Source organism: Danio rerio, chromosome 15, assembly GCF_049306965.1.
Source record: "Danio rerio strain Tuebingen ecotype United States chromosome 15, GRCz12tu, whole genome shotgun sequence".
Lineage (NCBI taxonomy): Eukaryota > Metazoa > Chordata > Actinopteri > Cypriniformes > Danionidae > Danio > Danio rerio.
The window spans coordinates 16,576,919-16,594,788 of record NC_133190.1 but is presented as its reverse complement, the minus strand read 5'-3'; the positions used below and the strand labels follow the sequence as shown (position 1 = coordinate 16,594,788).

The following is a 17,870-nucleotide window of genomic DNA, read 5'->3' as shown; positions in this document are numbered from 1 at the left end:
GTTTGCTGATATTAACTGATTTCTGCAGAAAGTGCTTGAGGAGGAGTTAGGCTCTGGATGGAGGGAGAAACTCTCATCAATTGAGGAAAAGCCTTTTGCTGCTGCCTCCATTGGACAAGTTCATCATGGAGTTTTGCCTGGTGGGAAGGAAATCGCTATGAAGATACAGGTCATAGACTCGATTTTTTTCTAGATTAAGAATATGTATCGATATGACACAGCTAAACAATACTTTTTTGTTTGTTTGTTTATACAGTACCCTGGTGTTGCTGAAAGCATTCATAGTGACATCAACAATCTGATGTCTGTTCTGAAGATGAGTGTTGTTCTGCCTGATGGTGAGCACTGGCTAATGCTTTCACTTTTGAGTTTCAGCAAGATGAAGTGTGCATGTCGTAAACCTTAACATGAGAGGTAAGTTCTGGTGATTAATTTCTGCAGGTCTGTTTGCTGACAGTAGCCTTGAGGTCCTTCAGAGAGAGCTGGCATGGGAATGTGACTATGAAAGAGAGGCGAAGTGTGCCAAGCGCTTCAGGTATACTTGACTATAATAAATATCTATGATATCATATCTATGTGGGCAACTTGGTGGCTCAGAGCAAGAAGGTCACTGGTTTGAATCCCGGCTGGGTCAGTTGGATATTTTCTGTATTGAGTTTGCATGTTCTCCCTGTCAGTTGAAGATTTAGGCATAGGCAATAAAGACGATCGCCCAGGGCAGCATCTTGCTAGGGGCAGCACAAGGAGACTGCAAACAAAAAAACGTGCCCCAGTATAAGCTTTGAGATACGATTTACTTTATGCAAATATTAATTTAGAGTAACCCCAGAATAAAGACTTTAGGGACCATTCACATTGGTTGTCTTTTGCATGTGCAAAATTGTTACTGTATGTGCAACCAAAACAACACTGATGAAACCAAACTGATGCATGCGCGTAGAGAACCATTCACGAGCACATCACGCGTTACTTCTGTGGATCACGGTTGTTTACATGCACAGGGATAAAATACGCGCCACTCTGGGGCTGTGAAACCGGAGTAACAGCCTTTTATGCAGAGATGTCGACACACAGCAAGTGTTGCAAGTCAACAAAACTAAAGTTACATATATTAAATAGGTTATTGTATATGTTATAGATAATATGAGTTATATGCAATTGAAGTCAGAATTATTAGTCCCGCTGTTTATTTTTTTCCTAATTTCTGTTTAACGAAAATATTGTTTTTTTTCAACACATTTCTAAACATAAAAGTTTTAATAACTCATTTCTCATTGAACTCTATCTTTGCCATGATGACAGTAAATAATATTTGACTAGATATTTTTCAAGACACTTCTATAAAGCCTAAAGTGACCTATTATATTGTATAACAGTGGTTTGTTCTGTTGACTATCAAAAAAATTGCTTAAAGGGGCTAAAAATTAAAAACTGCTTTTGTTCGCCCAGAGTAACACTTAAACCAGAACCGCCACTGCTCCCTGTTTTGCCGTTGGTTTTCTCCGGGTGTTCCCGTTTCCCTCACAGTCCAAAGCCATGCAGTACAGGTGAATTGAATAAACTAAATTAGCCGTAGTGTATGAGTGTAAATAGATATTTCCCAGTACTGGGTTGCAGCTGGAAGGGTATACGCTGTTAAAAACATATGCTGGATAAGTTGGAGGTTTATTCCACTGTATCGACCCCTAATGAATAAAGGGACAAAGCCGAAAGATGTTTTTAGAAAGATGTCTTTTAGGCCCTCATTAAACTTTGTTTTAAAGGGATAGTTCACAAAAACAATTACTCATTATCTCTCAAGTGGTTCTAAACATTTATGCGTTTCTTTATTGTTTTAAACATAATAAGATATTCAGAAGAATGTTGAAAACCACTGTCCATTGACTTCCATAGTATATTTTTTTCTACTATGAAAGTCAATGGCTGCTGTTTTCCTTTTTTATTAACATTAATTGTAATTTTAAGGGAGTTTTCACCTTTATTGGACAGGCCAGTGCAGAGTATAGACAGGAAAGTGACAGTGGTTGCCATATTACAATATTCTTCAAAATATCAGCTTTTCTTCAATAGAATACATAAGCTCCTTTGAAACTACTTGTGGGTGGTGAGTAGATGATGAGTAAATTAAATATTTTTGGGTAAACTACTTAATTTAGATTTTGAAAGAAGATTTTGTCAAAACTAAATGCAGGTGTAAATAGAGTAAAAAAAGCTAATAATAAACAAGTAATTATTGACAGAATTAGAATTTTTCAACAAAGTAACCCTTTGATTTGTAGAAACTGGAAAAGCACAGTTGAGTGGTCATGAACACAATTGGTTCAGAGAAATGTATTTGCTTAATGTTTTTCTACAGTGCTGTCTTTTCTTTTGCATGGTTCCTTGTGTCTGTTTTTTTATGTAAACCGTTCTTGGTTTGTTCATTGGCCTCTATAATTAAAAACTAAAACGTATTCTTTTGTTGCAGTTCTTTATCTTAGCCCTGTCTATTGTTGATTTGTGTTGCTTAAAAAGATATTAGAAGACTCTTTAAAAACACACATGTATGCTATATTAACATTATGTGAATTTTCTTCACTGTCACAGGAATTTGCTGAAAGGAGATCCAGTGTTTGTGGTGCCTGAGGTGTTTGATGAGCTGTCGGCTCGTCGTGTGATCACTATGGAACTAGTCAATGGAGTTCCTCTGGATCGCTGTGTTGATCTGGACCAGGAGACTAGAAATGAGGTAAACTGAATGCTTTTAGCTTGACATTTAATAATAATAATAATAATAATAATAATTATTTTTTATTATGTTATTATTAATGCTATTTTTGCTTTATTGGTTTAATTTCGCACTTATTATGTTTAAATCAGATGTACTATTTTAATGTGTAGTAATCAATTGTTAGAATTTAGTAAATACATTGATTGTCACTATTTCTCCTGGTTTACAGAGATTTGTTTGCCTTCTATGTTGTTTTACTGTGTTTTAGGAGGAATTTATGAACGAATAATTCTCCTGCAATTGTATTCTGTAGATCTGTTTTAACATCCTGCAGTTGTGTTTGAGAGAGCTGTTTGAGTTCCGCTTCATGCAGACGGACCCTAATTGGTCCAACTTCTTTTATAATAGCGAGCAGAACAAGGTGAGCAACCACTACATCAATGATGGCAAACTTGTGTATGTAAATCTAGACATAGTTGATCTACGGTATCTTTATCTACACCTTTAGTCACAAACGGGCTGCTATTACATTGAAAATTATTAAACTGAGCAGTTTATGTGGATAATGGTTGTGTAGAAATATCCACAAAGTTTTGGAAAAGCCATGGAAAACGGATATCTGTTTACTTGAATATAGGTTACTTCTTTACTGTCCTTGGCCAATTACATACTCTCACATTATTGGTGTGGTGTAAGCATTATCGAAATCAATTTTACATGGATATAAATGTAAATTGAAACTAAATAGATTGTTGTGTGTTTTACGATATGCTGTAATAAATTTGAACATGCATTGTTTTTCTTTTACAACGCAAATGTAGACATTGCATGAAACATTAGGTCATGAAAATTTACTTGAAAGTCATGGAGAAGTCATTGGATTTTAGTAGTAAAAATTTATATGAACCCTGGGTCTAACCATTTCCTTTAAGAGTAAGTTACGTCGCGCCATGGTGCATTTGCCATTTACATGGGTAAATGTGTAACTTTGTAAGTGTAAATATGGAACGCTTCACTAGTGAGAAAACAGTTAAACAGACCATCTGCAGTGCAGGGATAAAGAACGTGTCTGCTCCATTTGGCTTCTTTACTTTCTTTTTACTTTACTTTTACTCTTCACTCCTTTACTGTCGTGGAGTAAGAAAACAGTGTTGAACTCACTACACTGAAGACATCCATCATTCAACATATTCTTTACATTACACAACATACATTTATTATTTCCTTTGTTAAGCGCAAAGATTTGTTTCAAAACTATTTCTAAATTCAGTTCTAATTTTCAGCAAACTAATAAATGAACAATAATAATGAATTGCGGTCAAAATTATGGAAGAATTATACAGTGTCATATCCAAACACACATCCTGTTCTTATGGTGATGCATACGTCTCCAAAACCTGAGAGGTGGATAAATCTAAATGTGTTTTTATTGAAGCAAATATAAATATGCATATAATAAATAATGCTGCTAATAATAACAATATTATCATAAAAATGCAAATTGTCATGAATAAACTGAAAAAAGCCTCCCGGGCAAGAAGAGGGCATGGAGGTAATGTTTTTTATATTAAATATTAGTTTCTGTAACAGTTTAATTCTTTATTTTTTTTTAGATATTTGTGATATTAAGATATATTGATATAAAGATATTTGTGTTTTGCTGTATATCCTGTGTGTATTAAGCGTTTGAACCTGGATAGTGCCATAACTAATGCCGAGTTCAGACTGCATGATTTTCAAACTAGTCGTGTCACAGATGTTTTCACACTGCATGACTATCTGGGCTTGCGTTTCGTCGCTGCTTTGTTTACACTGCAAGATTGTTCGGCGACATGGACATTCACATTGCATGACTTTACTATAGGGAGAATCGCAGACAACTTCGTCCAAACTACGTCTCACAGCCAAAAACATGTAGTATATCTTTTGTTATTAACTACATAATGAGAAAGAAGCCTTTAATGGGGTAGAACATGTACATGTTTGCTCACCTGGGTTTAAAGGGAATTAGCCATTTCTCCTCAACTTAAGTTGATAATAAGCTAATTTCTTTCTGTATGAAACGTCAAACAGACACGGTTGCTCCTGAGTCCTGTCAAACCTCCACTAGTTTTTCCTCCATTTCGTGGGTCCAAATAAACCGAAAAAGAGCGCTTTTAACTTCTCCCCCAGCTTCCTGCTGGCCTGCAGCAGGTACACACACGCACACACAAGTGAAAGCTGCTCTCTCATTGGCTGTAGGCGATCGCTGATGTTATTTTCAGTCAAAACTCAATTCACAAGGCATGATTTGAATCGCCGACAGCTCCAGATATTTAGCACGCCAAATATCTCACTAGCATCGGCGACTCATCGGCGATTCTCTCAAATCGCGTCTTTGATAGTTCATACTGTGTGATTGTCACTCACGTGCACGAGCAGCGATTTGCCTGTGATTTCAGGCATTTGTCGGCGATTTATCAAAACCTGTCGGCGAGCCAAAATCAGAGGTAAAATAGGCATAACGCGTTCTTTGCCCTGCACTTTAGGCCTGCTATTGCTTGGTCAACGGCACGGTCTAATTCAGTTTCTCAAAATAGCAACGCGCCAACAATGCACCTTAACACACCTCCTTTCTAGACCGGCACACCCATGAGTCCACAAAGTAGTGAAATTGGATTTGCTATTTAAACAACATGACACAAAATATGAAATTTAGGGTTGCGTTGGGCTTAAAATAGCAACAAATCGCACCAAACACATCTAGCACCTTATTATGACAGGTGTATGATAGGGCCCTAAGTATTTAAAAAAGAATACGATAGCCATTTTCACCATTACTAAAAAGTAAATCATCTTATTTAAAGCATTTCTGTAGAATCATGTGAATTTCAGTTTAAATGAACAATTTTAAATAGAAAATTGTATTAATTTGTAATTTTGGTGTGGAGTTTGCATGTGTTCCCTGTGGTTGTGTGGGTTTTCTCCGAGTTATCCGGACAAAAGTCTAAAGACATGTGGTATAGTTGAATTGGGTAGGCTAAATTGTCCATAGTGTATGTGTGTGAAATGAGTGTCTGGATGTTTCCCAGTGATAAGTTGCAACTGGAAGGGCATCTGCTGCTTAAAACATACGCTTGGCGGTTGGCGGTTCATTCAACTTTGGCGACCCCAGATTAATAAAGGGACTAAGCCAAAAAGAAAATGAATGAATGAATGAATAAAATAAATTCTAATTCTGTTTGACAGTGTTACTCTTTTTGCTGCATGTTAATATTTCCAAAAACCTGTTAGCATTTAAAATCTTTTTAACCCAAACATTTTGGACCGCAGTTTCTGTTGCCAAATTTCTTTAGGTTCTTAATTGCACGTCTGATATCTGTGAGCTGGTATGCTTTTCCATCTCTTCCAACGGAATCCTTGTTTTTTCTAATGTGAAACTTTTGTTCTCCACCGTAACAGATATTCTTGTTGGATTTTGGAGCCTGCCGGGATTACCCAGAGTTATTCACAGACCATTACATAGAGGTACTTTGAGAATATTAAGTTATAAAGTTATTACTATGTGATGTGATATGAAGACTTTTTGCTGATGGGGGAGAGTATACCCAAAAATAAAAATAATTTCTTGTAATTTATTTACCATCACATCATCCAAGATGCTTTGATGATGTGAAACTTTAAACTTATTATCAGCTGTAACTGGTGTCAGCATTTTGATAGTCAAAAAATTGTTTGCAGGCAACACACAATAAATACAAGTGTGTGTTGATGATACATTGAGACAATGGCTATACATAAAGGTAATAATGTTGTAAATACTGTTTGATTTATTGGACCTCAGTAAGACCTCATTGTATCAAAAAGAGCCACTGGTAATAATTTTGTTGCCTGTAAATGTTTCTTTTTTAATACTTCCATTGGCTTGCATTTAATAAATCAACACAGACACCATTTTTAGGTGACATTTTTGATAGTTTACCCAAAAATGAAAATTCTGCCTTCTTTTACTCAGCCTTCACTCGTTCCAAACCTGTTTGACTTTCTTCTGTTGAACAAAAAGCAAGATATTTTAAAAACTATAAGTAAAGCTATATAAAGCTATAGTTTCTCTACTATGGAAGTCAATGGTTGCATCTTTCTACCCCCCCCCCCCCCAAATATCTTCTTTTGTGTTTTAAAAAAAAACATCTAAAATGCATAAAGGTTTGAAATCACTTGATTAAATAGAGAGTAAATTTTCTTTTTGGGGGTTAAATGTTCAACTGAAGAAAAAAGTTAACTACTGTACATCTTGGATGGCATAAGAAAATTAAACAGCACATTTTATTTTGGGGTGAACTATATCTTTTAACAGGACTTCTATTATAAAACAGAGTTCAGATCTAAATATATATGCATTATTTAAAAATTCTAAATAAAGCTGACAATGTAAAATAATGCAACACTATAATCTAGACTACTATTTGAGTATATGAGTCCAACTCTTTGCACAGAAAAGAACATTACTACTATTATTCTCTCGTTTCATGTACCTTGTTTGAAGTGTGCACATTATTATATCATATTTCCTTTAAAATTATGACTATTTCAAGGTGGTACATGCCGCATCAGTCGGAGACAGAGCTACAGTTCTGAAGAAATCTAAAGACCTGAAGTTCCTCACCGGCTTTGAAGCCAAGGTTTGTGGATTTATACAACATTCAATTATTTCTCAACAATATTATATCTCTAAGGAATCAAAGCTATTAATTTCTTAAAGGGACTGTTTATGCAAAACTGAAAATACTGTCAACATTTTCTCCCCCTTCACCTGTTCCAGATCTCTTTGTCTTTCTTTTTCCTGTTGACAGGGTATCCGCGGGGTCTTGAAAAGTCTTAAATTCATTGAAATATTATATTGTAGTTCTTAAATCATTTTAAACTGGTCCTAATTTTCCTTTGCCTATATTATGCTACCCAATCAGGCTGACACCCACCCAATCACTATCATTCCATCTCAATAAAAGATTTAACAAAGTAGCCTCTATGTATTAACTCTATTTACCATCTCTATTTCTGTTTATAAACATGTAGTTAAATTAGCTTCCTTATAATAACATTTAAAAAAAAATGCTTTTTAAAGCGTTTTAACTGGACGGAAAAGTCTTGTGTAAGTCTGAAATTCCATTATGATGGCTTTAAAAGGGTCTTAAGTTTTAAATTTGACTTTATGAAACATGTAGCATCCATGTGTTGAACACCAAAGAAGACATTTTGAAGAATGCTGAAAACCTGTAACCATTAGCTGTGTCCCAAATGGCACACTATACACTATGCACTCATGCACTATGTACTTATGCACTTACACACTCAACAGGGTAGTATATGTATGTAGTGTCGTCCCAAATGGCACACTAATGTTATTTTTACTAAGCGAAAATTCAAACCGTTTCCCTGATGACGTTTGACGGTTGCCAAATCATTTAAGTAAACGGCCGAATTATCAAATAATACCTGCCGTGAGTGTTGCCGCAATCACTATCGGGAGGCGCTATAATCACTCTCGTAAAAGAATTTTGCTTTCACCATCAAAATTAAATAAAGTTATTCAACATGTGCGTCCGATAGCTCCGCCCCTTCCGCTACGTAAGCAAACCTGCGGTCGTTGAGTGCGTGAAGTGTCCATCATTACATCATTACTTTAGCGGCTGAATCAATGCATCATCCGGGTAATTAAAGTGCACTTATTATTTTTAGAGTTTTTAGTGTGAACGCACTACTTACACTATTTATACTACAAAATGGCGTAGAATAGTGTATAAGTATGCGATTTGGGACGCAGCTATTGACTTCCACAATACTTGTTTTTCCTAAACTGTATAAAAAATCCATTCTTTAAAATTATTAGTTTTATAGTATAGTATATTTTGTGTTTCACATAGTGTTTTCTGTTTGTTTACTATTGGGAATTGCATGATAGCAGTTTTATCTCTGCTCTGTTGACTTTCAATGTTAAAAATTATTATTTAATATTCTTAGTGTCATGATCACTAGCGATGCAGGCTTGCTGGTAAACATGCAAGATCACACGGACTACAATTCTGTCACTTTATGAACCACATGTCCCATCATGCACCTCACACACTCCTGTTTCCGGATCTCTGATGATCACACACACACACACACACACACACACACACACACACACACACACACACACACACACACACACACACACACATATACCTGGTATCTGATCAAAAACTGATTACATGGACTATTTATACAGCTCACATTCCCACATTCTTTGCTGAGTCTTGTTTTGCTGTTACATTACAAAGTTTTCTCTGTGTCAAGTCTTTCTGTGTTTTTTAACCCTAGCCTTCATAGTTTGCTTCTTTGTTATTGCCGCCTGCACTGATCTTATCGCCTGTGACTTGAGCTAGGACTATGCTTCTGGATTGCCTTCATGCTACTGTTTGTACCTGTTGTCCGTTGACTACCTGACCATTCTCTGTTAACTAAAGGTGTGCATTGGTCCTCATTCCATTGTCACCTGACTTCCTGGTTACAATTAGATTACAATGTTAGATAATTGATTAGATGTTATTTCAGAAGCATCAAAACATCAAGATCCCATAATGCAATTTTAAAGCAAAGCAAAAAAAAAAAAAAAAAAAAAAAAAAAAAACACACCAAATAGGAAAAACTGCTATTCTAAAAAAAATTTTACAGTGTACTATGGAAGTCAATGGTTGCAGGTTTCCAGCTTTCTTCAAAATATTTCCTTTAGTGTTTGTCTGAAGAAAGAAACCACTTTGACGGTGAGTAAATACAGAGTACATTCACATTTTTGGGTGAATTATCCCTCTTCTGTTTTCCACAGGCATTTGAGGATGCGCACGTGGAGGCAGTTATGATCCTGGGCGAAGCGTTCGCATCTGCAGAAGCATTTGACTTCGGCACTCAAAGCACCACGCAACGCATCCAGAGCCTGATCCCAGTCATGCTCCGCCACCGCCTCACTCCTCCACCAGAGGAGTCCTACTCACTGCACCGCAAAATGGCCGGCTCCTTTCTCATCTGCTCCAAGCTGAAGGCCCGCTTTTCCTGCCGAAACATGTTCCTCGATGTTTATAACGCATACAAGAGACAGCAACAGGAGAGACGCAGCCAGGTTTAGAGTTGTTTTCTTGTGGACGTTAATTAACTGAACGGACTTTACTGCACTACATGTGCAGTATTTTCTTTTATGTGTGATGGGAGTGAATAATTGGGTGGCTTATTTGTGTCAAACAATTAAGATGTTTATTTAGATTTACACACTACAAGACAAATTTTTGGAAAGGCTAAGATTTGTTAATGTTTAAAAAAGACAATTCTGCTCACCAAGGCTGAATTTATTTGATAAAAATAACAGTAAAATCAGTTTAAAACATTCAATTTTTTTAATTACTAAATTATTGAATGTAGTTTCAAATGTAATTTGTTGCTGAATTTTCTTCATCATTAATTCAGGTTTCTGTGCCACAATCCTTCAAAAATCATAATATAATGATTTATTACTATTATTATTATTATTATTATTATACTATTATTATTATTGGTACAAAAACACTGATATTAATGATTCTTACAGTTATCAGTGCTGAAAATGTTTTTTTCTTGCTTCATAGTATCATGGAAAAAGATGCATTTTATTTTTAGGATTTTTTTTTGATAAAGAAGAAAATAATAGTTTTAATTTGTGTTTTTTTTTTCATTTAAAATATTAACCATGTGTAAAAATATAGAAATAGTATAATATAAATAATAATAATAAACTTTTAGAATTTCAGCACTGTTAATTATAAGATTTATTGGTATTAGTACCAATAATACTACTATTTACTAGTACTATAATAACTGATCATAAATAAAACCGCAAATCATCATATTTTAATGATTTGTGAATGATGTGACACCGAAGACTGGACGGAAATTCATCTATGACTCACTGAAATAAATAAAAATTGAAACTCCATTCAATAAGAAAACAGCTATTTAAAAGTGTAATAATACCTCAAAATTGAATAGTTATTTGATGAAAATTTTATTGTATTTTTCTTCAAATAAATGCAGTCGCAGTAAGCAGAAATGGTATCTGTTAAAACATTGAATAAATCTTGCTGTTTCCAAACTTTTGACTGGTAGTGTACAAGTGAGGAGTTGAGTTGTTCAGTACTGCGCTGCTGTATCTATGTGCTTCGATAGTTTCTCTTCTTTCCACATTCTCATTCACTTCTAATTGAACATCTCGCTGAGCATATTTGTTTATACTGTAGGCTGTTAGTATCATTGCAAAAAAGCTTTTAAAATCTGGACATTGCAACTAATTGAAGACTCTAGCTCCAATTGAGTGGCTTGAAGAAGTCTGTGATGAAAGATGTGCTTCTTACAGTGGAATTAAATGTAACAAATTGAATTGTACCATAATTGCAATTTATCTTTCACTGATTTAGCAATAAAAGTGACTGTCATACTCCAACTAAAATCGAAGTAAGTAGCGATATTTGAATATGAAAATCATGATCATCCATACTTTAAAGCTGGACTTTGCAAACAGGCTAGGCATAAATAAAACACTTGTTTAAGAGATTTGTTTGATCAAATATTTGATCACAATTAAATATGTTTGGATTAATGAAATTGAAAAAGTTTGACTCATTTACTCTACTTACTAGTTATGATTCATATAGATAATCACACATTTGATTAAATACCAGATTAAAACAAACACGCAAGTTGATTTCCCATATTAAAATGACAGATTAGAAAAAAGAGGGCGAGGCAGTGGCGCAGTAGGTAGTGCTGTCGTCTCACAGAAAGAAGGTCGCTGGTTCGAAAATTGGCTCAGTTGGTGTTTCAGTAAGTTGGCAGTTTATTCTGCTGTGGCGACCCCGGATTAATAAAGAGACTAAGCCGACAAGAAAATGATTGAATGAACAGAAAAAAAACTTAAGATAAAATTGAACAAGATATAAGTAAATTAGTAAATAAATAGAAAATAATAATAATTGAATACTAATATATTAATGTAAGTAAAAGATTGCAAGATTAAGGTGATAAATCTGTGGTAATACACAGATATTCTGGGTATTTTCAGAAATATTTAAAATAAAAAATAAAAAACAGTATTTAATAATTGTTTTTATGTTATGTGGTTTTTGACCCTTCATACGATATTATGTTATGCACTGTATTTGTATTTAAATGCAACCTTTTTTTAACCAACATCTGTAAATTTTGAATAGGAATAGGCTGTTTATTATTAAAAAGAATCCTGAAAGCAGCAATTGAAGAAAAAAACCCCACTGTAAACGTTGAGAAAAGCGCTCAACCGTTTGGCCTCTAGATGACGGTGTTTTACTCCTACCGCCTGATCCATTGCATCCCATTCAGACTCTTGAACATCAGCGGGAAGAGGATAATTTGCATAAACGCCCGTCTGCGCCAATGAGCGGGCCGAGAGGGCGGGGCACGCGGGTGGAGCCGCGGGAGGAGCGCAGTCTATGCGCCAGTGGCTGCTGCTCACTGAATAACAAACGCAGAGATTATCCCCAAAAAATCCGTCCATTTCTTACGGCCGTTTTACTAAATTTACGACCGTCCGAAACGCCTTAGTCCACGTGCCTCCAACCGAGCGTCAGTTTCGCGAGGGATTCTCATGTAGATTCATCTGAAGTTATTTCCCCCCTCATATTTCTGTGGATTACACAAAAGGCGGCACGGACACTCATTGTAGTATTCTTCTATTCGGTAAGTGTCTGTGCTCTCATTTTACATGCATTATTTATAGTTTCGGGATATCACAACATGCGGCTCATGTGGCTCGAGATGGCATGATTCTGATTTCATATATCTATGCTGAAGTGTGCAGATGTGTGTTCAACAATAACAAATAATGCTGTTATTACTGTTAGGGTTTAGGATGAAAAATGTAATTAACCATTAATTAACCACTAGGGTCCGCGAAGACTTGCTGAACAAACAAGAATGTCAGTGCGACTACAGCCAGATGTTTCTGAACACATTAAACAGAACCTTATGTACATCAAAATAGCTCGATAGTGTAAAATTATGTAAGAGACTCGTAGTGTTTTAGAGAGTGATTATGTGTTTATTAGCGACGCTTTACATACGGGAGCCTCATTAATAATTAGATGACTGTTATTGATCCATAATGGTTGGGCCTTTCACTGAGGAGTTTGTCACTGAAATAGTATGAGCAAGACTGCAGTGTTTAGAGGCTTTACATGTGGGCTCTATTGACAATAAAAATGTTACAACCGGCGAATAATGTCCATTTCCATTCCACGAACGGTTGTTGTAGTGGAAAAATGAGTTTTAGAGTTTTAGACTGTTATTTACAGTAAAATATTGATTGTTTAAAGAACTGAAAGAAGACCCAATATTGAAATATTTTAAGAGTTTCTTTGGTCACACTTTACAATTTAACGTTACTTACGTGAACTAAGAACGAACAAAACATGCACGTGATTAATTAATTCTACATTTATTATGCATTATTACAATACAAAATTCTATTCATTATAGTTAATAATGTGCGAGCTAACGAGAACTAACAATGAATGACTTTATTTTCATTAACTAACTCTAACAAAGATGAATATATACTGTTATAGACGTGCTGTTTATTGTTTGTTCATGTTAGTAAACACATGAACTTACATTAAACTAATGCAACCTTATTGTAAAGTCTTAGCATCTTTTATGTAGGCTACTCAACTTAGTTGATGGAGTCATATCTAAATGTATTGTTATGGTGATGAAATAAACTTATGATTAGAATGTTAATTTTGACCATTTTAAATCTGAAAGTATTTGAAATCAAATGTGGATACATTCAGAAATTCAGTTTAAGTTTTATGCTAATTACTTTTTCGAAAGATGTTCAAAGAAAAAGATTTTTGGCGAATAGATTACTCTTTCAAATACGGAAATTGCTAGTAAGCTGTCACAAAAAATGGCTAATAACATCAAATAAAACATGAAATTTCGAAGTAGAAACAATTTTCAAGTCTTGTATGTTTTGCCTGATTACACTATACGACATTAGCAAATTATTCACTTGAAATGAGAGTTTCCTTTTTGAGTTTCTGTCTCCCGTTGAACTCAAAGAAGATATTTTTAAAGATTGCTGGTTGGTGATATCTACAGTAGAAAAAGAAATACTTGCACCAGCTGCTGAGTGCCTGGAGTTGTAACGTGTGCGTATGCTGCAGCGCATGTGTGTGTGTGGTCACGTGATGTGCGTTTTCAGTGGTATAGTGTTGACGGAAGGCTGTTCAGAAATGTTCAATGAAACGCAAGTGTGGACGTGGATTGTTTTTTATTTTAAAATGGCATTTTGAAACTAAGACGTATTAGTGTAAACAGGGACTAAGTGTGTATTTTTCACGAGCGGGTCGCTGCTGCTTGGCCAACTTGGTTGGTTAAAAAAGGTCAACAACCAACAGGAACTAACCAACAGAATCTGAGGTTTTTGCTAAAATTACTAAGTACCAGCGTGAAAGTGAAAGATTGAAGCAGTCTACTGACGCTGTGACACGTTAGCTGGTACATCCTTGATAAACTGTTCAACATGAACTGCTCTCTAGCGTGATTGCTGGAGCTCAGAGTCAGATGCGTGCATAGCCTTCACTGCAGCGCATTACAGTTTGTGGTCACGTGATGTGTGTTTTCAGCGGTATTGTGGAAGGAGGGCTTTTCAGACATGGTAGGTAATACGCCAGTGTGGACGTGAATTGTTTTCATTCTAAAATGCTATTTTAAACTATTGACAGTAGGGTTGGGCTGATAGACAATGTCATTGTTCATCGCCGATGGCCAACAGACACCTGTCACGCTTGTACTTATTAATTTTAGTGAAAACTTCAGATACTGTTGGTTGTTTCCTGTTGGTTGTGCACCTTTTTTACCAACCAAGTTTGTTGATGCCATTATAACAACACATCATTCGGCCTATTCACACCTATTCACGAGTTCTGAGGATAAAGTGATTGACAGGTGGTAATTATGTTTGTAACTTATCTTTATTAATTTATGATTTGGTTATGGGTAAAATAAAGACCATGCGGGTCAGCTAGTTAAAACGGTAGGCTACAAATAATTAATTTGTTATGAATTAATTAATTATTCATAATTAATTCACCGCCACCAATGACGAGGATGCCATCGTCCATCGTGATGTTTCATATTAGACATTGTACGATGCCAAATTGGTCGACATCGCCCAACCCTAATTGACAGCAGATCTCTCAATGAGAGAGAGAGAGAGGGATTGTTCAATCCACTTAAATTTGTTATGTTAACTTCATCAATTTGTGTTGGGACAACATGAAGCAATTGTGTGGGACTCAGTATTTATTTACAGTGTAATTCACCACCCCCCAAAAAACTGCAAGCGCCTCTTCAAGCAACTTTTCCGGGTTGCACTATTTAATCACCTGTCACACACCGTCTGAGAACCGTCTGTTCTGCTTGTCTGTGGCATAAGTCTGCGTCTCATTGTTATCCAGATGGACGAACAAGAGGACACAGCAGCTGAAACTGCAATAGCAAGAGGGCAAAGGGCAATTAGAAGGCTGCCAGTTAATCTGTGATGCTGGAGAAGGATGCGATTTTCTGTGTAATAATAAGGGTGTGACTTTGGAACAATGGACTACAATTTTAAGCCACACAGAGAGTTGCTGCTTGAAAAAAAGCCATTTCCGTATTCCCTGAGCCATTCATCAATCACAGTGGCTGAGTTGTGAAGAGGGATTTGCGATTTTGTGATTTGTTTTTCTTTTAATGGTCATTTCTTTTATTTGATGAAAGATTTTGGCTTATCTCTTCAGAAGGCCTTTATAATGTGTGAAATGATACAATCAATTTTGTTCAAGACACCAGTTGACAGCGATTTGTGTGGATTGACTGCTTGATAGATTGTATTTCACATTTGATGCACACAGCAACATATTGAAGTGATTCGTTAGATTTTTTTTGTTGTGTTCAAAGCCATTAATTACGTTCATGTCTGTCTAAAACTATCTTGCTGCCATATCTAAAACTGCAACATAGGCTCATCCTGAAAATGTAGTTCTATACACATTTCTGGAGATTGCGAATTATGTAGCCAGAAGTATGTATGGCTGCATTTCGTCTTTAAAACGAACACTACAGGGCGATATGACACTGTTGTTTTTTTGCGCTTACCAGCTGACCGCTTACCTCCGTGTGGACAGCATTCATGCTGTTACCAGTTTTACCAGTAGCTTGCCATGTATGTTGGTGGACTTGAGATGCAGAGAGGAATTGACCATGAAGACGGGGTTCGAGTCCGGCAAAGAACAGTTACAAACAGCAGGTAAAACACAAATAGAATCCAAAAAAATTAAATAAACAAGTAAATAACAGGGTGAGAATGTGGTAAAATCTGAAAATGTGGCAAAAATCAGGCGAGGGTTATTTTTTTCTAGATTGCTTTTTAAAACTGTCGGTTGAGTTTAGAGAATTGGGTGAGCGGGTCAATCTGTGCTTATGAAAACACTATTGGTTGGATTTAGGGAAGGAGAAAGGTGGGTCAGTCGATTATTCTGTCAGTCCGTCGACTTCGGCTTCTGGTGGATTTACACAAAAACAGCAGGCAAAATGGCACTTGCAAGAGAATTTTGAGATCAAAAAAGTGTACAAAGCGGCCTCTGGTGGATTTGCGAAAACAAAAACTATAACAAAACATAGGTCCTGGGACAAATTTGCTACTCTCCAGAAATGTATAAGTGGTACGTTTTCAGAATGAGCCTGGGTTGTAAACATGTGATATATGTTGCTGTTTGTTATAGTTCATCACAGTTTTAGATGGCAGCAATCAGTTATTATAAAGTATTAGTATTGCTTATTGGTTGCTGATTATATATGTGCAGTGGCGTTGAGGATCCCCCCCACCATATTTAGGGTCAGAAAATGCTTTTTATATGTATGTGAAAAGTTCAATTGCAAAATCCTCTATGCTCTCTGAAATTTCTATTGAAAATAAACATTTTTCTCAGCCTCTTTTGTTAATGTTGAGATATATTACTTTAAAGACCAGGAAAAGGACTTATTCTTTGCTATAAAAGTGATATTATTGAACATACATACAGGAGAAAATTTCAGACGGCATTTAGAGGTTTTTGTGTATTTATAGTGTTTATACAGTATAAACAAGTACACCCCTTTTTATATTATTTATATTTTATATTTATATTTTCTCATAAACGATAAACATAACAAATTTAAATGAGGGTTTGCAAAAAACAAATAAACAACAACAGCAACAAAGACCTTGAAAATTTAAGATAAATGTAATATCTTATGGTTCTTTTGATTCTTCATCTTTATTAAAATGTTATAGGGGTAATATTTACCCCTAACATATTCAATGGGTGTACTGTGTAAGGTCCAACCAGTTAGTCCAATGATGGTGTCTACTGGTGAAGAAGGTTCACTGAATGTTCGGTGGTTTAAAATATTAATATATTTATCCTCGTTTTGTCTGACTCCATTTATAAAACATTGATAAGATTATTATTTTTTTTAAATATTACTTTGGTTTATGATTGAATATTCTCTTTGATTCGTTATTTTATATTGTTCTCGTTTATTTGGATCCCTATAACATCCTGAGTCTTGTATTGACCAAATATTCAATCTCTTAAACACAAGCATGCCAGTCTTGGTCATTAAACTGAGGTGCTTAACCACAATTCTAAAAAGGCAGAACCCTACTAAAACTCAGTTTAGAATATTTTGTTGTGTGGTCCCCATAGATCTGCTATCTACTAAATCAAAGCAAAACTATTTAATCATGCCATAATCATTACTATAGAATCAAGCTGACTAATTTACTTAAAATATTTGTAACTTTGATATATCACCATATGATTTAAATGGTATTATAAGTTCAGAGATGAAGTCCCACCCACATTTAGATTGATCCCAACAATATTTTGTTGTTCTAAATAGAAAACCCAATTTTGGCCTTTTACAGTCTAAGTACACTTGAATTAATGCCAATGTGTTAGTCGGAGCTCTAAGAACATCTTAAAGCGTGTCACACTGCTCCTTCTACCGTGTTTTAGTCCGTTACTAACCTGTACAGCAGCTTGTGGTGTTA

General features: G+C 35.5%; 2 protein-coding genes across 4 annotated transcripts in view; both read left to right on the top strand.

Annotated features, from left to right (window-relative positions):
* Positions 1–11,207, top strand: part of coq8b (coenzyme Q8B) — a 36,538-nt gene extending 25,331 nt beyond the window's left edge. The window contains exons 10-17 of one of the 2 annotated variants that reach the window (XM_021466331.3): positions 29–169; positions 257–338; positions 442–535; positions 2,587–2,728; positions 3,024–3,131; positions 6,152–6,217; positions 7,285–7,371; positions 9,558–11,207. In XM_021466331.3, the coding sequence (XP_021322006.1) occupies positions 29–169; positions 257–338; positions 442–535; positions 2,587–2,728; positions 3,024–3,131; positions 6,152–6,217; positions 7,285–7,371; positions 9,558–9,854 (1,017 nt within the window). In that variant the 3' untranslated portion in view covers positions 9,855–11,207. The remainder of the gene's footprint in view (positions 1–28; positions 170–256; positions 339–441; positions 536–2,586; positions 2,729–3,023; positions 3,132–6,151; positions 6,218–7,284; positions 7,372–9,557) is intronic. The other variant, NM_001424002.1, reaches the window with a different exon arrangement.
* Positions 11,208–12,229: 1,022 nt separating this feature from the next.
* Positions 12,230–17,870, top strand: part of numbl (NUMB like endocytic adaptor protein) — a 121,749-nt gene continuing 116,108 nt past the window's right edge. Inside the window, exon 1 of one of the 2 annotated variants that reach the window (XR_012390504.1) lies at positions 12,230–12,469. The gene's annotated coding sequence lies outside the window, so the exon portion shown is untranslated. The remainder of the gene's footprint in view (positions 12,470–17,870) is intronic. The other variant, NM_001012375.3, reaches the window with a different exon arrangement.